The 27,794-nt window shown below is 48.2% G+C and overlaps 1 protein-coding gene across 3 annotated transcripts in view; it reads left to right on the forward strand.

Annotated features, from left to right (window-relative positions):
- IGF1R (insulin like growth factor 1 receptor) overlaps positions 1-24,144 on the forward strand; it is a 278,119-nt gene extending 253,975 nt beyond the window's left edge. For 2 of the 3 annotated variants that reach the window (XM_017886885.1, XM_017886886.1), the window contains 3 exons: positions 2,594-2,723; positions 8,187-8,321; positions 16,644-17,025. In XM_017886885.1, the coding sequence (XP_017742374.1) occupies positions 2,594-2,723; positions 8,187-8,321; positions 16,644-17,025 (647 nt within the window). Of the gene's footprint in view, positions 1-2,593; positions 2,724-8,186; positions 8,322-16,643 lie in introns of all 3 variants that reach the window. The other variant, XM_017886884.1, reaches the window with a different exon arrangement.
- Positions 24,145-27,794: the final 3,650 nt, after the last annotated feature.

The following is a 27,794-nucleotide window of genomic DNA, read 5'->3' on the forward strand; positions in this document are numbered from 1 at the left end:
ATCCACCCGCCTCGGCCTCTCAAAGTGGTGTGATTACGGGCGTGAACCACCATGCCCGGCTGAGAATGGTTTCTAAAGTAGGAGTGAATGTCTCTTTTTCCTCTGTAGGAGCTAGAGGTATTGAAACGGAACCATGTCCCAGAGCGCACATCCCTCCGTCATCAGAGTTCCTTGTTCAGGATCCACCAGTGCGTCCCTAGGTTTGGCACGTTGTGGTGTCCTCACGTTTGGTGCCCTGTGAAGCTGGGCAGCCCTCAGAGAGGCAAAGGAGTCCCGAGAGGCCGTCCTGCCTCAGGGCTCCCGGGAAGAGTTGCCCGCGTCCCTGGCTGGGCTTCCTTTGTGCACCCAGCTCACTTCTTCCCCTTCTCCTTCCCCTTCCCTCTCTGCAGAACTCAGATTGTCCCCATGGAAATGCCAGCCAGCTCCCCTTTCCCAGCGCAGGGGAGAGCACAGAGACTGGGAAGCCAGGTGGGCCTGAGGTGGGCCAGTTCTGTCACTTATTGATGAGGGACTTGGGCCAGGTGCCTTAACCCGGGAGCCTCAATTTCTTCACCTCGGAAGTAGGGTGATAATGTAACAGACCCCATGGGATTGTGAGGACTTGGTACAGGAAAGCAGCAGCATGTGCCTGGCACGGGGCAGGGCCTCTCCAGATGGCAGTTCCTGTCTGTGTCGTCTTCCCACCCTCCTGGCACATGGGAGGAACTCAGTTTCTCCCCACTGTGCATCACACTGGGAGAGGTGTTTTTTGTGCCAATTGCCATTTTAAATCCAAATCAGCAGGGATCATGTTTGCTGTTGAACCATGTGGCATATTTATAGTGATTTTTTGTGTGTGATCATGGTTTTTCTTTCTAGAATTTTAAGCTTTTCATGTGTGCTGAGGAAGATCATTTGTGTTTTTTAGTAGGATTCCTTTTCCACTTTGTGCAAGTAAAGGCAAATCCCCTATTTGCATGTGACTGGATTAATTCACAGATAACACTGTCGCACTTCATTTTTATTCTTCACAAGGGTTCAAGATGTTTTCCCAATGCCCAGCGTCTCATGGATGACAAATATGACAAGTAATTTTACCAGAGGCAGTTTGAGGGCTCTTAGCATAGCGCAAGTAAATTATGTTGGTTCAAGTCCAAGGAACTTTGTTCTCTTTGTGTTTGCTTTTGTAGCCTTACCTCTTTGTGGCATGAGTTAGAGACATACATGAGCATTTTAAAGTAGAGAAGCCCTTTCTCCTGGGAAGGAGAATGGAAGAGTCCACTTAAGAAAAGGTTGTATTAAATCTGACAAAGCAGCAATAATTTAGCATTATAAAGCGAGCCTGCCATCAAACATCATTATGTGGCATCTTCTGGAGAAATGGAAAATGGAAGAAATTTTCAAAAATGAGTGGGAGTATTATGTTGAAAAACATATTGAGTAATAGCTTCAGGGGCCTCGTAAATAGCATCTCTTCGGCATCTTACTGGGTACTTTTGTCATCATGAATTGTTACTCCGAATATTTTCCCCCTTATTAAGCAGTGAAATTATTTACTTTTCTCCAATGATGGGGCAGTGCTACCAAGTAAATAAGCATCTGTACTCTCCTGTTTATTTGGTCAGGTTTTAAAACCGTGTGTAAATGACCATTGGTCTCTGCAGTACTACATATTTTCTTAAATCGTGGGACTCTAATTTTTACACTGCCTCCGTTTTCTTAATTTTATTTTCTTTTTTTTTTTTTTTGAGACGGAGTCTCGCTCTGTCACCCAGGCTGGAGTGCTGTGGCCAGATCTCAGCTCACTGCAAGCTCCGCCTCCCAGGTTCACGCCATTCTCCTGCCTCAGCCTCCCGGGTAGCTGGGACTACAGGTGCCGCCACCTCGCCCGGCTAGTTTTTTGTATTTTTTAGTAGAGACGGGGTTTCACCGTATTAGCCAGGATGGTCTCAATCTCCTGACGTCGTGATCCGCCCGCCTCGGCCTCCCAAAGTGCTGGGATTACAGGCTTGAGCCACCGCACCCGGCTAATTTTTATTTTCAAGACAGGGTCTCACTTATGTCACCCAAGCTGGAGTACAGTGTTGTGATCATGGCTCACTGCAGCCTCGACCTCCAGGGCTCGAGTGATTCTTCCTCCTTAGCCTCCCAAGTAGCTGGAACACAGGCGCACACCATCACTCACAAGTGGCTAATTTTTTATTTTTTTTATACAGACAGGGTCTTGCTATGTTGCCCAGGCTGATCTTGAATTCCTGGGTGCAAGCAGTCTTCCTGCCGTGGCCTCCCAAAGTACTGGGATTACAGGTGTTGAGTCACTGCACTCAGCCTGCCTCCCATTTAAATGCAATAAACGAATTAACTTCTTAAGGGAATCAGATTGTAAATATGTTAAAAGTGGAGATTGCTTGGTATTTGCTTGTCATGTGATTAATCATCCCTTACTGTCTCCACCTTATGAAATTGCAAACCCTAATATTTGGCCGCCTTAAAGTGGGACATGTCTGTGTCTTGCCTTGTTTCTCTCCACACATAATGAGTATAGGGTCCTCTGCTGCGACAGTAGTGGTGCCTGCTCCAGCGTGTGACTCTGCACTCTCTTTTCCCCTTACAGATTTTGGGATGACGCGAGATATCTATGAAACAGACTATTACCGGAAAGGAGGGAAAGGGCTGTTGCCCGTGCGCTGGATGTCTCCCGAGTCCCTCAAGGATGGAGTCTTCACCACTTACTCAGACGTCTGGTATGACAGCCTTTACTGCAATGCCAGCCTGGAGCCCCCAGCCTCCTCACTTCCCACCAGCTCAGTCTCCAGGGCTTTACCTTTCTCTGTTCATTGTTACCCATTTCCAGCTTTAGCTCAGTGTTATGTGAGCCACACTTCATCATTGAGGTGTTCCTGTTGTCAGTGGGCTAGCTAAGGGCAGAAGCGCATTTGTGGGATTTTAAAGAATTTGTGGGACCACCATTTCTTTCCATCTTCAGTGGATACCAATTATGTTTCCAGGAGCTGGGATGTGCCAGAAGCCATCATCTCTTTTTGTTTCTTCCCTGCCTGCCTTCTTTCTCTTTTCCTCTTTCTTAATAAACAGATACTGTCTGTGTGTCTGCCTCACCTAATCTAACCCTCAGATTGCAGACAGTGCTTTATTTAGACCCAAAGCTTATGAGCCCTGATTGTTTTCCTGCTGGTCCCATCTGCTGTCTGTCTTTCAGTGGGCATCCACCGTTGCTGACCCAGGGATGGTTATGGGAAGCAAAACGTCTCCCTTAATTGTAAACAGTGTCTTCTAGCAGAAGCTCATCGGCCGAGGGATCAGAGGCCTCTAGGTAGTATTGTTTATTGTGGTTCCTTGGCAACGTTGCAGAGAGGCGGTCAGGTTCTGAAATACAACTGAGGTTATTGGCAGGCTGAGGCCCTGGCACAGGCACCTTCTAGAATGTCAGCTAGTGTCTTGGCTTTCCTCTGGGGGGGATCCCATTGCTGTTGTGTTACAGAAATGGTAGTTGTTTACTCCAGCAGTCTGGATGACCGCATAGAGGAACTATTTCAATAGTGACTGACATCATTTTTTTTTTTTAACCTCGTAAACCTTTCACAGTTCAAGGGCCTTGGATCTTATTTTGAAGACAGGTGCAAATTGGAAATAGCATTTAAATATGACCTGGCAAAGCATAGTTGCTTCTTGAGCTCAAGTATGAGATCTGTTTTGCAATCAGCTTGTCCCAGATGGTTATCTCTTTACTGTCAAAGCCAAGTGCTCTGCATGGTTTTTAGAGATTGGGATGGTGAGTAGAGGGCAAGCCTGGGTACGTGCATGCATCTGTTTATTCTAGGCTTTGTGCCTCCAAGAGCTTGGAGGTCAGCTTTGTAGTATAATAAAATAGAAAGCTACACAGCCAGGGAGAACAGAAGCAGGATAGAACAATAAAGTGTTGTTAATATCTCTCAGGCAAATTTTACCCAAATTCTGACTAGCAGTTATTGCTACAAGGAGCAACAAAGGGACATAGGGTGTGTTCAATGCCAGTTTCTGTCCATTTGACTGCATAACTACTATGAACCAATACGAAAAGATACGTATAAACATGAATAGACGTTTGGTATTCATTCCATGAAATGTTCAGGCATTGACTGTGCTTCAGGTTTTGTTTGTTTTTTAACACAGGCTTTGAGGATAGCACAGGTCAGGAAGGCTAGGGCGTTGGAGTAGGTTTCTCAGCTGTCTAGGCTCTGAACTAAAGCTGTCCCTCTCAAAAGAATGGAAATGATTTTAGATTGTACTCAACAGCACAAAGCAATGATTCCTAAATAGTTAAAAATCTAGAAAGAAACACAAATTTATTTGACTTTGTAGAAGAGACCCCAGAATTTTAGGATTTGAGATGTATCCCTGCAGTCAGGCGCAGTCCCCAACGCACCCACAGCATCTTTGACAGCTGGTGGTTGAGCTTCTGCTAAGAGGTTTCTAGGGACTCCATGTTCACTTCCTCACAGAAGCAGGCCAGCCTCATGCTTTAGACGTCCTTGTTCTAGGCAAGTCCCTCGTGTTCTGCTGCAGCCTCTGTGTGACACCCATTGGACCTTCTCTCTGTAGCACAATTGCATACCTTGCTCTGTTCTTGATAAGATAGGTCTAGGAGTCATCTAAGGAGGTGTGTCTGTTCTAGCCAGAAAACCTCCAGGTTTCCTGCTGTCTTCCAAGACTTCATCCCCAGGCCCTTGGGCACTGTAGCTGCTCTCCCCGCAGCTCCCTGTAGCACCTGTCCCTTTGAAATGACAAGGGTGCCCTCTAGGCATGGAGGAAACCAGGCAAAAGACTGGGGAACTGCACCTCATATCCTAGAGCTGTGTCTTCTTCCTGAGCATCTGGATCACCCAACACATAATCTTTATTTTTTATTAAGAAGCCTTCCAAATAGTCACAAATTGCCAAGGTTATTTGCTTCTTTTCATGGCGAATTACCATCTGTGGGGAATGTGGATTTCTCTCTAGGTTTTAATTTGCTGGTGAGTGGGCCAGTACTACCATCGCCTCCTGGTGTGGGGAAGTGTAGTTACTGAATGCTGCCTCCATCCAGCACGGGCATTGCGGGGGGACTCACAGCCGCAGGTCTGCTCCCTGGGGAAACAACCTCAAGATTCCTAATTAGAAAGGGATTTACACAGAGACCTTTATCTAATGTTTGAAGATTAAACCTGTCCATGAAATGGAAGACTTGATTTTACATGAAGTCATGAATAGCCAACACCACATAGGAAAATACCAGCTTTGAAAACCACAGAAGTGTTGCATATTTCTCAGTGCTTCTGACTGGCTGTGTGGCCTTGGATAAACCTCAGCTTCTCTGGCCTTCGGTTGCTCCATCTGTAAGGTAAGCTCTGTCTAGAGAAGCCTGTGGTACCTGAATAGAGGTTTAAATGGCTGCTGTGACAACTGGTATTGGGTAGAGATGGTTCAATCTCCACACCTTGCAGTTGTCACATTAAGCTGTGAAGGGCGACAGACTCCAGCACTCGGTGGCCCTCAGTGACAGGTGATGCTGACCTCAGACAAGAGTTGCTCAGGAGATAGGCTTTGCAGTTCAACTTGACAAGCATTTGTGGAGAGCTGGGTCTGCTACCTCCTGTATAGATGCCTATGTGTGATGATAAGGCTCTTGGGGGTGTGGAAGATGCAGGGATGATGATGATGATGATGTCGTCGTCGTCATGGTCCTTGAAGGATAAAGTCTTGTGGAGAAGAGGAAGCAATTCTGACAGTTTGGGGTTGCAGAAGCCTTCACAGAAGAGATGAAGTTGTATAGGCACCCTAAGTATGGATTGTCACAAAAGGAGCACTAGGAAGCGGGGCAGGGCGGGGTGGGGGGGTTCCTGGCAGTGAGAATACTAGGCAGGCATGGCAGTAGGGAGCGCCTGCTGCAGATGGGGTTGGTGGGGTTTCCTTGGGGGACTTAGGCTGCAGAGAGATCAAGCCAGGCCTCAGCTGTTGTTTTAGGGATTCTGGACTAATTCTTTAAGCCTTGTTAAGGTTTCTGAACCGGAGGGTGATTAGAGCTGTGCTTGAAGAAGTTCTTGTTAGCCGGAGTATACGGCCGCGTTGAGCAAGACACTGTAACCAAAGAAGAGAGGGGTGTGGTGGGCCAGGCAAGGAGGATCCTGCACACTGAGGGAGCTCTGGGGGACTGAAGGAGGGTGCCAGACCTTGGACAGATGTGAGCCTGGGTGGACAGGTCACAGTGGGACTCCGAGGATGCCGAGGGCATGGGTGACAGCAGGCAGACTGCTCAGGTGGAATGGGCATCAGCTGCAGGGAAGCCGGGGAAGAACAGGGCACAAATCAGAGTTCAGTGTGAGACGCACTGAGTTTGTGGGTAGCCCAGTAACCGGGAACTTGGAATGGAGCAGTTGGGCCGTGAGGGCCAAGGTGGGAGCCATGCCGTGAGAATTGGCTGCCTGCAAGCCAGTGACATAGCCAGGAAAGGCACATGGGGCAAGAGGAGAAGTGGGCCTGGGAGGGAGCCACATCCTCAGGCCATTTCGCAGACCAGCCTGCAGTCAGCAAAAGCAGAGAGCTAGTCATTTCTTCTTTTTTATTTTATTTTTAATTCTTTGTTGTTGGAGAGCTAGTCATTTCTTGTACCAAGCTGCATTTCAGATGTGTGCTCCTACTGCCACTGGCATCTGAGGCATGCTGCCCATATGACTGGGCTGGTTGCAGAAGGCAGAGCTTCCTGCAAAAGCTGAGGGAGAGCCCCTTCTCCCCTGGGCCCAGGCCTCTCTAAGCTGCGCTTTGGCCTCTGGGTCTCTTGTACAACCTGAAGATGACAGCATTTCTTGGTCACTTGCAGTTAAAAAGGACCTTGGGTTGGTCTGTCCTCTGATTGCTAAGATTCTATTTCTGTCTAGCATCTACTTTTAGTATCAATTTGTACAAAAATTTTTGATTCACCAAAAGTAGCTGAAGCAGTGAATAAAACATTCTCATACAGTCAGGGGCCCTGTGGACTTGGGGACAAGGTCAAGGTCCCAAGAACTCTTGGTGGAAAATCTCCTGCCCCAGGTTCTTCCATGAGGGTTGACCAGCACCTGTAGCCCAGGACAGGTCCAGTTAGAATCCCTGCCCCTACTTGCTGATGAGTAGCCTACTTTACTCCACCAAAGGGAACCACGTGGAAAGGCACACAGGCCAGGAAGAATTTGTGAATTATGGAGATTTGCCCTGGGAGGGCACATTTGTTTTGCAGATTTCAGCATTGTCTTTTTTAACATTCTGTCTGAAATTTGTGTACGTGTACTATCTCTTTTAATTTGTTTACAGTAGTTTGATCTTTTAAACTGACAAAGCTGCATGCATGGCAGAATTGCTCACTACAAAGTTATTCCTCAGCCCACTTCTTTGCTTAAGGATTCTTCCTCCATGATACCCCCTACCAGCCAGTGCAGCCCACCCTGGTCCCCCCACCTATGACACAGAGGCCCTCCAGGCCAGCAGCTCCCCAGCTCTGTTGGAGGTGGGGGAGCAGCAGGAGTTGTCTTCTCCCTTGGCCCGACTGGACCTCAAGATCCCTATACATTCCAGGACCCAGGCCCTCACCCGAGACCAATCAAATCAGAGTTTCTATTGGGTGTCCAGGCCTCTGTTTAAAAACCTCCCCAGGAGATTCTCCTGTGCAGCCAGCAGTGAGAACCACTTGGGTAGAGGTTTCCAAAATTGTCTGATTATAAAAATCACTTGAGAAGCTTGGTAAAGCTTGACCGTCCCAGGCCTCATTCGAGGCTACCAAGTCAATGTCCATGCTGGGGCTTGGACAAGAATGTCATTTTGGGTTAAAGCCGGTTTGGGAGGTACTGCCTTGCCAGGTAAATGGCTGGGACTAGGTAGATGACGAACCCAGTACACTCTGCGTTCAAAGCACAGATGAGGGGCTTCCTGACCATGCAAGGGATGCTGAAAGTGCCCTCACCATCACCTTCATTAGCTCTACCATCAGGGCTGAATTTAGTCTATGGGGAACATTAGCAGCAACAAAGGGAGGATGATGTCCTACACTTAGCCCAGGGCCTGGCTTGCTGTCTGACAATCACTGTCACCATAGTAAGGACAGTTTCTCTGCTCAGGATGTAAGAAGTGCTGGAAAGTAAGGGGCAGCATGGTCCACTCCATCCCTTTCCAAGCTCCTCACAGTTTTTTTCTCCCTGTAGGTCCTTCGGGGTTGTCCTCTGGGAGATCGCCACACTGGCCGAGCAGCCCTACCAGGGCTTGTCCAACGAGCAAGTCCTTCGCTTCGTCATGGAGGGTGGCCTTCTGGACAAGCCAGACAACTGCCCCGACATGCTGTATGTACTTCCTGGGCCCCCTCAGTGCTCTTCTGATTTCTCTTCTCAAATGCCTGTTTACCTGGGTCACAGGAGATTAGATTAAAGCCATTCTCTCTGGTCCTTCGCCTCTCTGGCCAGGCGCAGCTGAGGAAAGAGGTTCGTCCTCATGGAAGGAGCTGAGTTTGGTTGGTAGACCTGTGCCTTTCCATGGGTACCTTAATTCTACCCTATATTCCTTAATGCTTTCGTTCTGATTTGCAGTTCGCACTATAGTTTCTCAGGCCAAATGTCTCTGAAATGTTTGGCCAGAGTAATCCATCCTTACTCATCCTCTCCATGTGAGGTTTTGTTTCTTTTTAAAGAAGGCAACAACACAACACTTACTACTCTGAAGTCAAATTCAAGAGCCCCCCGCCCCACCTCTGGCAGGCCTGAGAGAACTGCTGCAGTGAGTGTACACAGAGCTGCATGGTCAGGACTCCAGCATGCGCCATGTAGGGTCAGCTTAGTGTCTTCTGAACCCTGCCCCACATGTCTTCTCTGTTAAGTGTTCACAAAAGTCATAAACCATCCAAGTAACATGCTCTCCAGAGCTTCATCCACTGACCAGTGTGGACCTGGAGTGTGTGTGAACTGACATCCCTGCGAAGCGCTGGTGAATTTGTCTTCTCATTGCACTTTTTTTTCTTTTTTTTTTTTTTGAGATGGAGTCTCGCTCTGTCGCCCAGGCTGGAATGCATTGGCGTGATCTTGGCTCGCTGCAACCTCTGCCTTCCCGGTTCAAGCAGTTCTCCTGCCTCAGCCTCTCAAATAGCTAGGATTACAGGCACCCACCACCACGTCCAGCTAATTTTTAGTGGAGGTGGGGTTTCACCATATTGGCCAGGCTGGTCTCGAATTCCTGACCTCAGATGATCTGCCTGCCTCAGCCTTCCAGAGTGCTGGGATTATAGGCATGAGCCATCGCACCTGGCAACCCCACTTATTTTGAAAAAACACTTTGCAGCTTTTAGTCCTAAGTTTTGTCAGATGACGAGAGAGAGTTTGTGATGCCTCATGGTGGTTGTGAGGCCTCACTACTAAGCACTCCCTGGAGAAGCCCAACTTTTGGTGGAGGACTTACTCTGTGTCCATGGATGGTGCTGTTGGTGGCTCAGTGGAGGTCAGAGCTACTGGAGCTGGGAGGCCTCTGTCTTTCCTGGAACGAGTTTGAGGAGGGGGTGAAGGTGTTCTGGTTCAGTCGTCAGTTGCACAACAGGTACAGGTTGGGAACAATGACCTTGCTTTTGACATGCACTTTAAGGCAGGCTTCAGAGATTGTTCTGGATCTCCATAGGTGAACGTGAAGGTAGACTCCCACTAGTATCTCAAGACCAATTCAGGAGATTTCCAGAAATGCTTTTCAGGACAGGCCTGGCTTCACTTTGGAAAGGATCCTGAGGAATTACTGGGCTGTTATGTCTGCATGAAGGCACCCAGCTCCTATCTCTCACCCATCCTCCCACCTGGAGCCAGCATAGACTCAGGCCGGGTTCACAGTGGCGGGATGATAAATACGAACCAGACGTGTGTCAGGTGGACAGGAGGGAATGAGGGCTCCAGCAGCCACAAAAGCTTTGCTCATTTGGTCCCATACAATGTGGGCCAGGAATCCAGATGCAGGTGTTCTTGCTCTCAGCTCAGAGTAGCAGGAGGCAGAAATCAAGATGTCAATGGGACTGTGGTCTCACCTGAGGCTCAGGGCCATTTTAAGGCACCTCAGGGTTCTGCAGTTGCAGGACTGAGGTCCCCATATTCTTGGCACCTGTCAGCTGGGTACTGCTTTCAACTTCTGGAGGCCAAGGCCACTCACAGTCCTTGCCGTATACACCCTCCGTAGGCCCTCTCATAACAGCAGTCTATTTTTTCAAGACTGATAAGAGGATCGCTCTCTACTGCTTCTACTGGTTTTTTACGTGATTAGGTCAGATCTACCTGAGATAATCTCTCCCTTTTAAGTGATTCAGTCAACTGATTAGAAGCCTAATTAGAGGAGTGAAGTATCCTCTCGTGTTGACAAGTCCCACCCATACTCAAGTGAGGGGATTATATGGGATATTTACACCAGGGGCAGCAATCTTGGGGGGCATCTTAGAATTCCATAGTCTCAGAAATCATTGTCCTTATCAAACAATCAAGGTGCTATTTTTGTTTCAAAGCACTTTGAGTGTTGCTACAAATACCGAATCCCTAAGCTCCTTGTAAATGGCCGGCCTCTGGAGGGCATGGGGTGGGGAAGACTAGACACACACCCCTGTGCTTTGGGAGTACGTTGGCTGGGCGTCATGCTCAATTAGCTGCTGCTGCTTCTGAACATAGGTTCAGCTAAAGTGTATCCCAGGCAATGGACACTTTGTGTGGAATTCAGAAAGGTGGCTGCAGGAAGGATGCCAGGGAAAGCCAGAGTGAAGGCATCACCCTTGCACACCTAGCACACGTCAGGGTCCCCATTGTCCTATTGAGGCAGGGCCAGAACCGGAAAGCTGGCTGGTGCCCTGGGCCTGTGCCAGTGATGGGAGGCTCCTCTTCTCTGAGGGTGGCACCTACAGATGCAGAAGCACTGGGTTTCCTGGAGCCCTCATCAAGCAAACTTGCCAGCACGGCCTCTTCAGAACTCCACAATCCAAACTTGGAAGAGACTCGAAAGACCACGTAGTACCTTTTCTTGCTCAGTATAGAAATTCTTCTTCTCTCCTTCTGTGTTAGTTTTTTATCGCAGTATAACAAACTACCCAAAACCCACTAGTTGAGAGCAACAGTAAACATGTATTATCTCTCAGAGGTTTCTGAAGGTGAGGAATGCAGGAGCAGCATAGCCGGCTGACTCTGGCTTGGAGCCCTTCTCATGGTTGCAGCCCAGCTGTCCGCTGGGGCTGCAGTCATCTGACAGCTTGCCTGGGGCAGGCAGACTCACTTGCAAGGTGTTGCTGCATGGGTAGTATGCCCTTTATGAACCACCCTGTTCTACATGGGCCTCTCCATAGCACTGCCCGAGTGTCTCAGGATGTATAGCTGGCTTCTCTTAGAGCAGAGTTCGGCACACTCTTTCTCTAAAAGGCCGGCTGAAAAATATTTTTGACTGTGTGGGCCCATACAACCTCGACTGTGACTACTTGACTCTGCCATTGTGGAGCAAACACAGCTGGAGGTGTCATATAAGCTAGTGTGGCTGTGTTCCAATACAATTTTATTTTTGCATACTGAAATTTGAATTCCACATAATCTCTTGTGTTGTCACAAAATATTCTTATTTTGAATTTCTTTTAGCCATTTACATGAAAACCATTCTTAGGCCATAGACCTTGGAAAACTAGGCAACAGGCCAGATTTTACCCACAGGTACATAGTTTGCCTGCTGTGCCCTAGAGTAAAAGATCCAGGACCTGAGCAGAAGGCACGACGTCCTTTCTGACCAGATCTCAGAAGTCACACTCTGAAGCTCCTACCTTCTCCTTCAGGTTACACCATGTGGGAGTCAATCACATGGGGATGTGAGCTCCAGGACACGAGGGAGAGGACCACTGGGGATCCGGGAGCCTGGCTACTCCCCTGCTCCTCACCAGCACACACACACACACACACACACACACACACCCACACACACACACACCCAGTGCCCCTCACAGGTGACCATCTGCTCCACACTTTGGGTAGTACAGCCACTGTTTTCTTGTCAGCCATTATAAGAAAAATCATGCTTTCGAGTCTGAATATAAGCCGTGGAGTATGAGAGCTGACGACCACTAAATTTGCATAAAGGTACAGTGCCAGAATCTCGGCTAATATTAGAACTGGTGGTATTTTAGCAAGCTTAGAAACAGCCCATGAAAGCAGGTGTGAGTTTTGCTTCTGTGATTTGGGGTGGGTGAGGGAGAGTGTGTTGTTTTTGTGCTTTCTCTTTGACTCGGGTAAACGTTTATCTACAAGAGACTTGTGGGATTCTTACTTGGTCCACCTCCAGGTAACTGGGGTCTTAATATTAACGTAAGCTGCCTGGGATGCAGCCTACCTGCCATGGGAAACGCAGGGCACTTCCTGTTCCCAGCATAGAGTGACAAGGAAATTTATTCAAAGCGGTTACTGTGACATTAAATGTTTACTTCAGGAGGCATTTCTGCTTTGTCATCGAGAATTTTTCTCCCTTCCAAGAAAAGAGTAGAATGAAAGGAGGCAATTTGGTTTCATAGGGAGTGTCCATGTTGTCATTCTGAGTTTACTGATGAGCTTACGTGAGAAAGGGGGGTTCTGGGATGGGAGTTCTGTTGTTACAAGACATGAAACAATGGCCTCTGTTTATCCCAGAGAGGAGAGTCCGTGAGCCCTTGCGAGTTGCCCTGAAACCTCTCCCAGGTCCCAGTTGAGAAAGTGTGTGAGTTGTGTGGTTCTGAGATCTGAACAGGCACTACCTGGCGACACTGGGGGGCTGAAGGAGCTCAGTGGCTGCAGGTGAACTGGAGCTCACCATCAGGAAGTAGCCAGATTCTCACCCCTCAGTGTCACCGAATGTTCCGGCTTTAGAGGAAGGACTCCATGGTCCCCAAGCAACAGGGTGTTGAGGTCTGAGTCTGAACGCCATGACTCAGTGTGAATTAACTCAGCAAGTACCACGGCATCAGATTTGCGTTGTGGTTCCCTGTTGGGTCTGTACTTTAGATTGATGACAAAGCCCATCCTCAGCCTTATTTCAGCCCAGATCTCAGTACTTATGCCACAGATGTTGTTAAGCCCCTCTGGGTGCATGCTGACACTGAGGTCACAGATGAGCCAGGAGTGGCCCTGGCTTTCATGAAACGTAGTGACGTAAAAGGTCCCAGCTCTGATGCTCCAGGATAAGGACCGGGGCAGAGGTGTGAACGCAGCCGTGGAAAACTTGGGCTAGGAAGCCGTTTGTTCTGCTGGTAACACTTCCACAGCTCCACATGTCCGGACTCTTGCCAGAGATGTCTTCGGTCTGCAGGAAATCTGAACTTTTAACCTGGAGCATTATCAACTAGTAGATGAGTCTGAAACAAACTTAGTGAAATCTGATTTTTTTTTGTAGTTTTCCAAAACAGTTTTTCCCGTTGCTGGAATCCTGGTTTGGTTCTGCGGGAATCGAGTGCTTGAGTGGGATCCAAACAGGCAGGAAGGGCGCTCCTGCTCAATTATTCCCAGTGAGCTCACGGAAGCACACAGGCCCCATGTCCTCCTGGCTGAGGCGTGGTTCCTAAGACAACCCTCACTGTTGAGGGCTGCCAGGAGAGAGACACATTCAGCCCTGCAGGTCCTCTGGGAATCTGGTGAGCGTCGGCACCGGGCTGGGTTGGTGCTGATTCCCGGCAGCGTGCAGGAATGTGCGGGTGCCTCGTGGCCTGCTGACATCCCACACAGGTCACAGCCTGTCCAGTTCAGGACATCAGGGCCAAGAGTGGAATGGGAATACAGAGGCACCTCCGTATGCTCATCCTGCTGACCATCACCCAGCCTCCAGGGGGCACAGCTGGCCCCCAGGAGGCTGCTTCCCAGCAGGGCAGGAATTCCATTTGAGTCTTGTCCCTGTTCCAGGAGAAGGGCCGGGTATGTGTCCCCCACAGGGGAGAGCATTCGAGAAGGATGGCTCCAGACTCGCCAGAGCTGACCCATGGGGGAAAAAAAAAAAAAACAGTGCTTTTTAAAAGATGAGTTTTATCAGCTCACACATCCTTCTAGAGTCTAATGGAGATTTTTTGTATGTGTGGAAATAGTAAACAAGGTCTTGAATCCCACAGAGCAAAAAAGACTTCCTTTTTTGGGCAGCACTGGAAGGGTTGTTACTGTGGAGTGGTTTAAAAGAGGCATCACATGGCTTGTTTGTGCTGATGTCACTGCCTCGCTGCCCCTCCAGTGGCACCTCCTCAGTCCCCAGCCACAGGGCACAAAGCCAAGCACATCTCATGCTCTTGGCCCGGGTACGCTTCTGCCCAGGGGTAAGTCAGCCGGAGAGGAGTTCACATCCCAGCCATATGGAGATGCATTTCATGTCATTATGGCCCATTTTAATTTTTTTAACCCCAATCTTTTTTCTTAGGAAGTGATGGGGAGTATGGAAAGGCAGGCTTATTTGTCATCAAGCTGCCAGTTTTTATCAATGCAAACCACATCCCTGTGACATCTGTGACTGTCCCTTGGACAGTTAGGCAAGGGAGGGTCTCCTGGTGGGCCCAGGGTTACTCTTACTTAGATTAAGAGAAAATTCCTTTTTCCAGGGTCGTTGGCAATCAAAGTTGTAGTCATCCTGTTGCACAGAGAACTCCATCCCAGCTCCACCCTCGTGAATTTCGTAACCTTGGACAAATTATTTAATGTCTGAGTGCTTCTATTCCCCGGTCTGTAACATGGGTGTATATTATAGTCAGTAGCACCTGCTTCACAAACTCGTGAGGACTTCCTCAGTTCACACACATAACTGCCTCACTGCCTGGCACCTAGTGTGCACACGGCATTCTACTGTGGGGTAGACTTAAAATTGTGGCTAAAGAGATGCTTTTCCGGAAAAGTGGCTACATGGAACTCTCCATATCTAAGAAGCATACTGTGGGGTGCTTCATATTTTGTCTAATTCCTTTACCCCCAGAACAAGAACCCACAGCCTTCCTTCTGTAAAGGGCCACATGGTAAATAAGCATTTTTAGACTTGCAGGCCACGGTCTCTGTCCTAATGTCCTCAGCTGGTAGTTGTAGCTGGAAAGCAGCTGCAGCCCACATGGAAATGAGGGAGCATGGCCCATGCCAGTGCAGCTGATGTGCAGAGGTGGGTAGCCCCAGGTTAGACCCTGTGGAGACGCAGGCCCCCAGGCTCCAGAACGCTGAATTCTAGTGGATTCTGGATGGCTCTCCCTCACACCTAGGCCTACCCTCCCTCAAGGTTGCACCGTCTTCATCTGAAGGAAGCTGCCAGGTGGCCATAAGAGCCCTTCTCTTGGCAGGCCAGCTTCCAGGCTGAGTGGCTTATCTTACTTACATCAGGGGCCTCCCCTTGGAATTTTCCCTGAAAGCCAGACATGGGCAGGTAGTCTGTGGTTAAGCAGCCGGCCTAACAGGGGGCTAGATGCCATTGGGTGCTTTGAGTTTCCTAGATGTGGAGAGTTCTATGTGGCCACTTTTATGGAAAAGCATCTCTTTAGGAAGAATTTTAAAACAAAGAGGAGAGCTTCCTGGTGAGAACAGAGGTAGAAAGGAAGGCACTTTGGTTTCACGCTCACGTAAGAGAGGGCTGTTGGCAGTCACTCTTCAGAACTATGGCCAGCCCTGGACGGTAGCTGGCTGTACCTTTTTGCCCCAAAAGTCTGTTTACCTGGGTCTTTCTGCGTTCTGGAAGCTTGTCAAAGCCCGGGCCTTTCCTGGGTCAGGGCAGCCGGCTTTCCTTGTCCGCGTGCGACTGACTGTTTTTGTGGGGGGCCTTGGCCACAGCTGGCAAGACTTCCTTTGTCCCGTACAACTCTGAGGGCCTCACAGATATTTGCAGCCCAGGTGCTGTTGGAGCCCAGCCGATGAGACCAAGACACAGCACAAGCGTCATCCTGTTCTGCCTGTCCTTGCTTGTGGAGTGGACTCGTGCCCAGGGCTCTCCTTGCTGGCTCATTGGAATCTGGCTTCGGGTCTACACTGGGCCTCTTGTTTGGTCCAGAATAGCCTGGCTCATCAGCTGGGGTTTGCCTGTGCAGGGCTGGAGCAAGCAGGTGCTAGATGGAGACAGCACACTCGGAGTATGCATTTCTTCGTGTTGCAAGCCTGGCCTCATGGTGCCTTCTTCCTTTGGTCCTCTGCCAGGGGTAGCCCTGCACCAGGAGGAAGCTTAGAAATAACAGGTGGGACCTGGAGAGAGAGCACTGTTGGGGAAGCTGCGGTCACTCATCAGCCTTCTTAGAAACCGGGGGTTTCCGGCTTTCTAATTCTGGAAAAGATGTTTCAGCAGTGGCTGCATGAGATGTCTCAGATAGAAAACTGCTTATTTTTATTTCTTAGCACTGACACCATAAATAATACCTGTAACGATGGACAGTGTGGACCTAGATTAGTGCTTCTTGGGAAAGGAGAGTTTGGGTTTTGTACTGTGGTGGTTCTGGGTGAAGTGAATGGAACCATACGAGGTAAAACAGGAGACTCTGAAGGCCACTTGGGCCATCCAGGCAGAAAGCCAGGGACAGAGAGGGACAGTAGGGTTGTATTCAGTGCTCCCACCATATGCTTACAGGTGGGAAACCACTGCAGGCGGCCCATGAAGCCTCTTGGCCACATGCGCCCTCCCAGTTTGGACCCCCCTTCCATGTGTCTTGGCTGCAGGTTTGAATTGATGCGCATGTGCTGGCAGTACAACCCCAAGATGAGGCCTTCCTTCCTGGAGATCATCAGCAGCATCAAAGACGAGATGGAGCCTGGCTTCCGGGAGGTCTCCTTCTACTACAGCGAGGAGAACAAGCTGCCCGAGCCAGAGGAGCTGGACCTGGAGCCAGAGAACATGGAGAGCGTCCCCCTGGACCCCTCGGCCTCCTCGTCCTCCCTGCCACTGCCCGACAGACACTCAGGACACAAGGCTGAGAACGGCCCCGGCCCTGGAGTGCTGGTCCTCCGCGCCAGCTTTGATGAGAGACAGCCTTACGCACACATGAACGGTGGCCGCAAGAACGAGCGGGCCTTGCCGCTGCCCCAGTCTTCGACCTGCTGATCCTTGGATCCTGAATCTGTGCAAACAGTAACGTGTGTGCACGCTCAGCAGGGTGGGGGGAGAGAGAAAGTTTTAACAATCTATTCACAAGCCTCCTGTACCTCAGTGGATCTTCAGAACTGCCATTGCTGCCCGCGGGAGACAGCTTCTCTGCAGTAAACACATTTGGGATGTTCCTTTTTTCAATATGCAAGCAGCTTTTTATTCCCTACCCAAACCCTTAACTGACATGGGCCTTTAAGAACCTTAATGACAACACTTAATAGCAACAGAGCACTTGAGAACCAGTCTCCTCACTCTGTCCCTGTCCTTCCTCATCCTCTCTCTCTCCCTCCATTTCTCTCACTCTCTCACTTTTCTCTTTCTCTCTGCTTCATAATGGAAAAATAATTGCCGTAAGTCCAGCTGGGAAGCCCTTTTTATCAATTTGAGGAAGTGGCTGTCCCTGTGGCCCCATCCAACCCCTATACACACCCGCCCGACACCGTAGGTCATTACAAAAAAAACACATGGAGATGGAAATTTTTACCTTTATCTTTCACCTTTCTAGGGACATGAAATTTACAAAGGGCCATCGTTCATCCAAGGCTGTTACCATTTTAACGCTGCCTAATTTTGCCAAAATCCTGAACTTTCTCCCTCACCATCCCTGCGCTGATTCCTTGTGTCTGGAGGCATGGGTGAGCGTGGCATCTGGTTGCTCCGTTTGAGAGACACGCTGGCGACACGCTCCGTCCGTCTGACTGCCCCTGCTGTGCTTCTCAAGGCCACATGCACACAGGTCTCATTGCTTCTGACTAGGTTATTATTTGGGGGAACTGGACACAATGGGACTTTCTCTCAGTGAAGGTGGGGAGAAGCTAAACTGGCTTCCCTGCCCTGCCTCCCCACCCCCGCCCAACCCCCAAGAATCTGGTGGCCATGGGCCCTGAAGCAGCCTGGTGGACAGGCTTTGAGTCAAGGGGCCCCATGCCTGCTTCTCTCCCAGCCCCAGCTCCCTCGCCCACCCCCAAGGACACAGATGGGAGGGGGTTTCCAGGGACTCAGCCCAACTGTTGATGCAGGTTTGCAAGGAAAGAAATTCAAACACCACAACAGCAGTAAGAAGAAAAACAGTCAATGGATTCAAGCATTCTAAGCTTTGTTGACATTTCTCTGTTCCTAGGACTTCTTCATGGGTCTTACAGTTCTATGTTAGACCATGAAACATTTGCATACACATCGTCTTTAATGTCACTTTTATAACTTTTTTACGGTTCAGATATTCATCTATACGTCTGTACAGAAAAAAAAAAAAGCTGCTATTTTTTTTGTTCTTGATCTTTGTGGATTTAATCTATGAAAACCTTCAGGTCCACCCTCTCCCCTTTCTGCTCACTCCAAGAAACTTCTTATGCTTTGTACTAGAGTGCGTGACTTTCTTCCTCTTTTCCCGGTAATTGATACTTCTACGACATAATTTGCCATGAACTGTTTGATGCCTTTTTATAAATTCATCCCCCCTCCCTGCTCCCACCTGCCCCTTTAGTTGTCTTCTAACCCGTAGGCTCTGTGGGCACGAGGCTGGTGAGGGCACGAGGCGGAAAGAAGGCCAGGCACCCGTCCTGAGAGGGCCGTGCTCCTCTCCCCAGCCCGCCCTCACAGCATTGGAGTCTGTTACAGTGCAAGACATGATACAAACTCAGGTCAGAAAAACAAAGGTTAAATACTTCACACGTCTTTGTTCAGTGTTTCCACTCACCGTGATTGAGAAGCCTCACCCTCTCTTTCCCTTGCCTTTGTTTAGGTTGTGACACACATATATATATTTTTTTAATTCTTGGGTACAACAGCAGTGTTAACTGCAGACACTAGGCATTTGGATTACTATTTTTTTTAATGGCTATTTAATCTTTCCATCCCATGAAAAACAGCTGCTGAGTCCAAGGGAGCAGCAGAGCATGGTCCGGCAGGCCCTGCTGTGGCCCTCGCCACCACCCTCACCAGACCGACCGACCTGTCTTTGGAACCAGAACATCCCAAGGGACCTCCTTCGCACTGGCGGGGAGTGGGACCCTGGGATCCAGGCTGGCCCAGGGCGGCATCCTCAGGGCTGTGCCAGCTGGAGCGCCAGGTCGGGGCAGTGCAGACGCCACGGTGGCCCAAGAGCCGCTTTGTTCCCTGCTAGGGGACCGGGGCTGTGGTGCTGGCCCTCTTTCCCTCGGCCAGGAATCCAGGTCCTTGGGGCCCAGGGGTCTTGTTTTGTTTTGTTTTGTTTTGTTTTTAGCACTTCTCACCAGAGAGATGACAGCACAAGAGTTGCTTCTGGGATGGAAATGTTTAGGAGTAAGAACAAAACTGGGATACAGTGATTGCTAGTTGTGACTGAAGATTAAACACACACAAAAAGTCTGTAGTGCTTCTTTGCTTGTCAGCAGTTTGTCTCACTGCTTTCTCTAGCCTCTGTCCCATAGTGTGTTCCCTTTTAAAAAAGAAAAAAGAAGGTATTATATGTAGGAGTTTTCTTTTAATTTATTTTGTGATGCCAGTTTCAGTCACTGTAGAGAAGCCCCATTATGAATTTAAATTTCAAGGAAAGGGTGTGTGTATGTGTGTGGGGTGTGTGTGTGTATGAGTGATGGGACAGTTTTTTATTTTTTGGGTTTTTTTCCCCCCAAACATTTATCTACCTCACTCTTATTTTTTATATGTGTATATAGACAAAAGAATACATCTCACATTTCTCAGCACCTGACAATAGGCCGTTGATACTGGTAACCTCATCCACGCCACAGGCTCCACACCCAGGTGATGCAGGGAGAAGCCAGGCTGTATTCCGGGGTCAAAGCAACACTGACTCACCTCTCTGCTTATTTCAGACAGCTTGCCTTTTTCTGAGATGTCTCGTTTTGTGTTGCTTTTATTCTTTTTTTCTTTTTTTTTTTTTTTTCTATCTTGGTTTCCACCAAGGTGTTAGATTTTTCCTCCTCTCCTAGCCAGTGGCCTTGTGAGGCCAAGGAGGGCACCAGAGCACACTTTCGGGGGGCCACCAGGCTGTCCCTGGCTGGTTGTCTTTGGAACAGACTGCTTCCATGCAGATCGAACACATTTCATCCTTAAGAGAGCAATTGTTCCTCAGGTTCTGAGGACAGGAAGGTGTCCAGGCAGCGTAGTCTGTGAGAATCTCCTGGGTAAAGGCATATTGGGTTTGCTCCCTTTGCTGCTGCTCCTGCATCCCAGGAGGAGGCTTGCACCAAGGCAGGGCCATGCAGCCATGGCTGCTGCATTCATTCAGCACAAAGGTGCAGCTGCAGCAGCAGCTGGAGAGTAAGATCTGCCCAGCCTGTGCTCCAGAATGCAGAGGCTCCTAACCTCACAGCCAGTCCCTAATAGAACACACGCAGGAGCAGAGTCCCCTCCCCCTCCAGGCTGCCCTCTCAACTCCCTCACCTCCTCCTCCCCTAGGGGTAGACAGAGATGTACCAAACCTTCGGGCTGGAAAGGCCAGTGGTCAGCGCCGAGCCTCCGTGGTGTCTCACCTCCTGCCAGGGCTGTACCTCCGTCTGTCCCTGGTCCTGCTGCTCACAGGACAGACAGCTCGCTCCCCTCTTCCAGCAGCTGCTCTTACAGGCACTGATGATTTAGCTGGGAAACGTGGCGGGCAGCTTTCCCCAAGTGTGGATGATTCCTTTGCAATTCCAGTACTAAGTGAATGCGCTCAGGAGCCTTTTTCCTGCTGCCAGAACGTGACCCATCTCTCCCAAGACCCCGGGGATCTTAAGGTCATTGAGAAATACTGTTTGATCAGGGTTTTCTTCTTCCACACTGTAGGTGACCCCTTGGAATAATGGCCTCTCCTCTCTTTTGCACATACCTACCGGTTTCCACAACTGGATTTCTACAGATCAATCAGCTGGTTATAAGGGTTTTGTTTAAACTGTCCAAGTTATTGATGTCATTTTGTTTTTGTCTTATGTAGGTGGCTTTTCTTTAAGTAGAAAACACTAGCAGTGTAGTGCCCATCATAACAAATGCTTCAGAAACACTTCAATAAAAGAGAAAACTTGGCTTGTGTGATGGTGCAGTCATTTTACTGGACCAACCCACCCACCTTGACTATACCAAGGCATCATCTATCCACAGTTCTAGCCTAACTTCACGCTGATTTCTCCGCCTCTTGATTTTTCTCTTTTGTGTCCAAATAATCTTAAGCTGAGTTGTGGCATTTTCCATGCAACCTCCTTCTGCCAGCAGCTCACACTGCTTGAAGTCACGTGAACCACTGAGGCACATCATGGAATTGATGTGAGCATTAAGACATTCTCCCACACAGCCCTTCCCTGAGGCAGTAGGAGCTGGTGTGTACTGGAGACATTGTTGAACTTGAGCTGTGTGAGACCCAGACCACCCCAGGTCTCCTTCGTTTGACATACCATTGGATGTCATGACGTTTGATATACCGTTGGAACGAGCCTCCTCCTCAGAAGATGGAAGACCATGTTCGTGGCTGACCTGGCCTCTCCTTCTGGCCTGTTTCTTAACATGCGGAACCACATTTCAGTGGTAGGAAAAGTGGCTTCGTAAAATAGAAGAGCAGTCACTGTGGAACTACCAAATGACAAGATGCTCAGTGCAAATAGGGGTGCTTTAGGATAAAAGATTTATGAGCCAACTATTCTGTGGCACCAGATTCTAGGCCAGTTTGTTCCACCGAAGCCTCTCCCACAGCAGTCCACCTCTGCAGGGTGGTGGCCGAATGGCTTGTAAGTGGCTCTGTGGCAAGATCACACTGAGATCAGAAGGCTAGGATGCTTGTCTAGTGTCCTTAGCTGTCACATTGGGTCCTTCCAGGGTGGCCAGACAGTGTTGGTGGCCACTCCCTTCTAAAACATAGGCACCCTCCTGGTGACAGTGACCCGCCATGGTATGCCTTGGCCCATTCCAGCAGTCCCAGTTATGCATTTAAAGTTTGGGGTTTGTTCTTTTCGTTAATGTTACTCTGTGTTGTCAGCTGTCTTTTCATTTCCTGGGCTAAGCAGCATTGGGAGATGTGGACCAGAGATCCACTCCTTAAGAACCAGTGATGAAAGGCACTTTCTTCACTCTGAAGAAGTTGGTGGTACAAATGAGAACTTAAAGAGAGGATGTTATTTAGACTGAACCTCTGTTGCCAGAGATGCTGAAGATACAGACCTTGGAAAGGTCAGAGGGTTTCATTTTTGGCCTTCATCTTAGATGACTGGTTGCGTCATTTGGAGAAGTGAGCGCTCCTTGATGGTGGAATGACCAGGTGGTAGGTACGGAACCATTGTCACAGGGATCCTGGCACAGAGAAGAGTTATGAGCAGCTGGGTGCAGGGCTTGGAAGAAATGTGGGCAATGTTTTGAACTTGTTGGTTTCTGAAGCTATCAGACCATATCAAGGCTCAGCAGTCATCCATGGGCATTTGGTTTCAACAAAGAAACCTAACATCCTACTCTGGAAACTGATCTCGGAGTTAAGGCGAATTGTTCAAGAACACGAACTACATCGCACTCATCAGTTGTCAGTTCTGGGGCATGACTTTAGGGTTTTATTTTGTTTCTGCAACAACATAATCACTCATTTGTATGTCCACGTGTGTGTGTCCGCATCTTTCTGGTCAACATTGTTTTAACTAGTCACTCATTAGCGTTTTCAATAGGGCTCTTAAGTCCAGTAGATTACGGGTAGTCAGTTGACGAAGATCTGGTTTACAAGAACTAATTAAATGTTTCATTGCATTTTTGTAAGAACATAGAATAATTTTATAAAATGTAGTTTATAATTGCCGAAAATAATTTAAAGACACTTTTTTTCTCTGTGTGTGCAAATGTGTGTTTGTGATCCATTTTTTTTTTTTTTAGGACACCTGTTTACTAGCTAGCTTTACAATATGCCAAAAAAGGATTTTTCCCTGACCCCAGCCGTGGTTCACCCTCTTTTCCCCCCATGCTTTGTGCCCTAGTTTATAACAAAGGAATGATGATTTAAAAAGTAGTTCTGTATCTTCAGTATCTTGGTCTTCCAGACCCCTCTGGTTGGGAAGGGGATCATTTTTTACTGGTCATTTCCCTTTGGAGTGTAGCTCCTTTAACAGATGGAAAGAACCTCATTGGCCATGGAAACAGCAGAGGTGTTGGAGCCCAGCAGTGCATGGCACCGTTCAGCATCTGGTTTGGTTGGTCTGGCTGCCGTCATTGTCACGCAGTGCCATGGACATGGGAAGACTTGACTGCACAGCCAATGGTTTTCATGATGATTACAGCATAAAAGATGACAGCTCTGGGGCACACAGGCTATTTGCTTACATGCCTCGTATCATGATTAATGCTTTTTGAAGGCAGAATCCTGAAGATACATATCTCCAATACAGAAAACAATTCTTTTTAATAAAAACTACAGCATACACAAAAATTTGTTCTAAAGTTTGACTCCACTTCTTCTAACTCCAGTGGATTGTTGGCCATGTCTCCCCAACTCCACAGTATCTCTGTTGTGGGAAACACCTGGGTTTTTGCACTACATGGGAGAAAGACCCGGAAACTATTTGGGTTGTTTTCAACTTTTCATTTGGATGTTTGGCGTTGCACACACACATCCGCAGGTGGAAGAGACGCCTGGCGAAAACACCTGTCTGCTTTCTAAGCCAGTGAGGTTGAGGTGAGAGGTTTGCCAGAGTTTGTCTACCTCTGGGTATCCCTTTATCTGGGATAAAAAAATCAAACCAGAAGGCGGGATGGAATGGATGCACCGCAAATAATGCATTTTCTGAGTTTTCTTGTTTAAAAAAAGTTTTTTTAAAAAAGTAAAAAAAAAAAAAGGTAATAACATGGCCAATTTGTTACATAAAATGACTTTCTGTGTATAAATTATTCCTAAAAAAAAAAACCTGTTTATATAAAAAATCAGTAGATAAAAGAATTTCAAAATGTTTTGTATATTCTGTTGTAAGAATTTATTCCTGTTATTGCGATATACTCTGGATTCTTTACATTATGGAAAAAAAGAAACTGTCTATTTTGAATGGCTGAAGCTAAGGCAACGTTAGTTTCTCTTACTCTGCTTTTTTCTAGTAAAGTACTACATGGTTTAAGTTAAATAAAAGAATTCTGTATGCATTTCTGTCTCTGGTTTTGTTTTGTCCCTCCTGGAAGCATCACCACACTTTGGTGGCAGGGAAGCTGAGCTACGTGGGGCACGTGTGTTCACGCATGTTGCCTGGAAGCATTCTCCACAAAAGTATTGCCTCTTCTCTGACAGCTGAGCTTTCTCAGCATGCAAATTGCTCGTGAGGATGACAGGGAAGCTATTCTATTTCTCACTCCATTAAATCATCTGGAAAGAAATTTGAATGCATAAATTACGGAAATCGGTACTACAGTTCTGACTGATTTGTGGACTTTTTTCCTATACCTTCCACTAACAACAGTCAGGCCAAGGCAAGTCTGATCTGCATGACTCCAGGGCAGAGGACTTCAGTTCTTCACATTTCCCATGTGCTTTTTGGTCTTTCACAGCTGACATGCCTGCCTCAGGGGATGCTGGTGAGAACCCAGTGGGCCACACACAGGATGCGGCTCACTGGAGGAGCTCCAAAGTCTTAAGTTACTTTCTAGCTGCTGCTTAGTGATCTCTGTCTGCCCCCAGGGATGCTACAATGTAAATATCATTATTTTTGTCAGGGGAAATGGCTATGTATGGCAAGGTGCGAATGTTCTAGAAAATCAGACTAAGGATTCATAGACACATCAGGAGGAGAAGCTGGTCATTTCCCTCAACTCTATCATGGGAAAATAACAAAATCAGGCCAGTAGAAGAAGAGCTGCCTAGCTATATGTAGGTAGGAGAAGTAAACCAAAGACCATGGTTACTTCAGACCTGTTGAGCCTCGGAAGTGTTTGCACCTAAAAGCAAAAGGTCTTTCTGAAAGGGGACTCTCTGCTGGGCGCGGTGGCTTATGCATGTAATCCCAGCACTTTGGGAGGCTGAGGCGGGTGGATCACATGAGCTCAGGAGTTTGAGACCAGCCTGACTAACATGGTGAAACCCCATCTCTACTAAAAATACAAAAAATTAGCGGGACATGGTGGCAGCTGCCTGTAATCCCAGCTACCGGCTCAGGCAGGAGAACCGCTTGAACTTGGGAGGCAGAAGTTGCAGTGAGCCAAGATCGTGCCACTGTACTCCAGCCTGGGTGACAGAGTGAGACTCCGTCTCAAAAAAAAAGAGGGTACTCTCAAACTTTGCATTGCTTCAGGGTTACTGCTCACTCTTGTCACCAAGTGCCTGGCACTCAGGGGATCTTCATTAGGTGACTGATGACAAGGAGGTCTCAATTCTGAGGCTGGAAAGCCTAACAGGGCCTCCCTCTTCCCTGGGCAGGTTGGTGCTGCACTTGCAGGTTGCCACAGTGCAGTCTGCACTTGGCCTGCCCAGCCAGAAGGAGCAGCAATGTCTAAGGATGAAGGTGCTGGGTCTTTAGAAGCGTTAGAAATTTTCCCCCGGTGCCATTTCTTAAGACTGCAAGCCCTCAAGAGCTATTTCTTCATTTACCCTCCCCAAGTCCAGGTGGGCGATTTTTGTAGTGTTCTAATGTTACTAAAAGACCTTCACATTCATTCTCTCACCAGATGTTCACAATCACCCTGCAAAGAAAGGATTTTAATTACTCTTACAGATGAGCAAACATACAAGCATGCTCAAGACCCCCCTTCCCACCTCCCCGCCAACTATTAAATGACCAACCCAGGACTCAGCCTTTTCTGCTGTGGTTCTCAAACTGACTTCAGCACTGCCAGAACTAAGCAGGCTCTGTGCATACTGACAAGGGATGGTGGGCGAAGTACACAGCCCAGGATGTGAATGAGCCTTCTGGGGTTCTCCCTGGAGAAGTTCAGAGGCCACAGTGGGGGAAATGATGGGGAAGTTCATGAAGAGGGAGCTCTGGGCCTCCCAATTGGATAATATCTAAAAATTTTTAAAATGTTGTGGCATGCTGCCAAGGAGTCTGAAATATAACACTGGAGCCCAGTCCTGGGGGCCCCTTGCTTGACAGTGTCCTGGGACAGAATTGCCCATAGCACAAGCAGATCTCCACATTACCAACCATGCAGCCAGACCTGTACACACCACCCAGCACCACCTCCCCGATCCCCCAACATGCGGGCTTTGATCGGTTTTCTAGCAAATGATCCAGGTATACTTGCAAAGGGAGTCCTCTAAAGGCCACTCCAAATGCAAAAAGTGTGCTGGCGGCCTTGACTGGTTCCTTTGGTTTTTTGTCTTCTTGGGTTTTTCTTGTTTGTTTGTAGGTGTGTGTGTGTGTGTGTGTGCGCGCGTGTGTGTGTTTGAGACGGAGTTTTGCTCTTGTTGACCAGGCTGGAATGCAATAGTGCAATCTCGGCTCACTGCAACCTCTGCCTCCTGGGTTCAAGCGATTCCCCTGCCTCGGCCTCCCGAGTAGCTGAGATTATAGACACCCGCCACCACACCCGGCTAATTTTTTTTGTAATTTTAGTAGAGACTGGTTTTCACATGTTGGTCAGGCTGGTCTCAAACTCCTGACCTCAAGTGATCCACCCACCTCGGCCTCCCAAAGTGCTGGGATTATAGTTTTGAGCCACCGTGCCTGGCCTGGTTCCTTTGTTAGGAAGCTGCAAATGCTTTTCTTAATAGTGAATGAATCTGAACACTAAATGATGAATTTTTAAAATTTAGTCAAGTGAAAAATGGTAGCTGTAATCACACCAACAAGAAATTTCCCAGAGCTTACCTATCTTCACTCACTTCCTCCAAAAAAAAAAGCAATGTTACCAATAGGACTCCCAACGGAAATCTGCCTCTAGAAAACACTGAACAGGTAGAATCTTGCTGGGAGAAGCCTGGCACAAGACCCAGCGCTGTGTCATAAAAGCAAAACAAAAGATGAAACAGAAAGGAGATTCTGTTTTTAAAAAGGGATGACACCATGGACAGAAGCTAAGTCCAGCTATTAACCTGTGCTTTAGGACCAAACACTACCAGTATGACTACAAAATGGTGCAGCTGCTGTGCAAAACAAAACAGCAGTTCCTTAAAAAATTAAACACAGAATTAGCATTGAATCCAGGAATTCACCTCTGGATGTTTACCTGAAAGCAAGGACTCGGACACGTATTTGCACACCAGTGTTTGTAGCAGCATGATTTGCAACAACCAAAAGGGGCAAGGAACGTAAGCGTTCATCTCAAGATGAATGGATAAACAAAATGTGGTCGATACCTACACTGGAATATTATTCAGCCTTCAACAGAATGAAATCCTGTCCCATGCTACAACATGGGTGAACCTGGAGGACATGAGGCTGAAATAAGCCAGATGCAAAAGGACCAGTGCTGCATGACTCCCTCATGTGAGCTACCTAGAGTCAGATCCATAGGGATGGAGGGTGGAATGGTGGGCGCCAGGGGCTAGGAGGAAGAAGGAATAGGGAGTTAACAGGTACAGAATTTTGGTTTGGGATGAGGAGAAAGTTCTGGAGATGGATGGTGGTAACGGTTGTGCAACAAGTAAATGTACTGTATACTACTGAACTGTAAGCTCGAAAATTATTAAAATGAGTAAGTAATAAAAGGGGCAAACACAGAGACAGAGAAATCATACAGTAGAGCCTCAGTGGCTTCAAGGCTACCCAGGACCTGGACACACAAGCTCAAAGGCAAGGAATGGGGCCCCTGGAGCAGTGGCTGTCTCTATGCTTCTGTAAGCCTCTCCGAAACAGGTCTGTGGT

This window comes from Rhinopithecus bieti, unplaced genomic scaffold (genome assembly GCF_001698545.2).
Source record: "Rhinopithecus bieti isolate Rb0 unplaced genomic scaffold, ASM169854v2 scaffold_15821, whole genome shotgun sequence".
Taxonomy (NCBI): domain Eukaryota; kingdom Metazoa; phylum Chordata; class Mammalia; order Primates; family Cercopithecidae; genus Rhinopithecus; species Rhinopithecus bieti.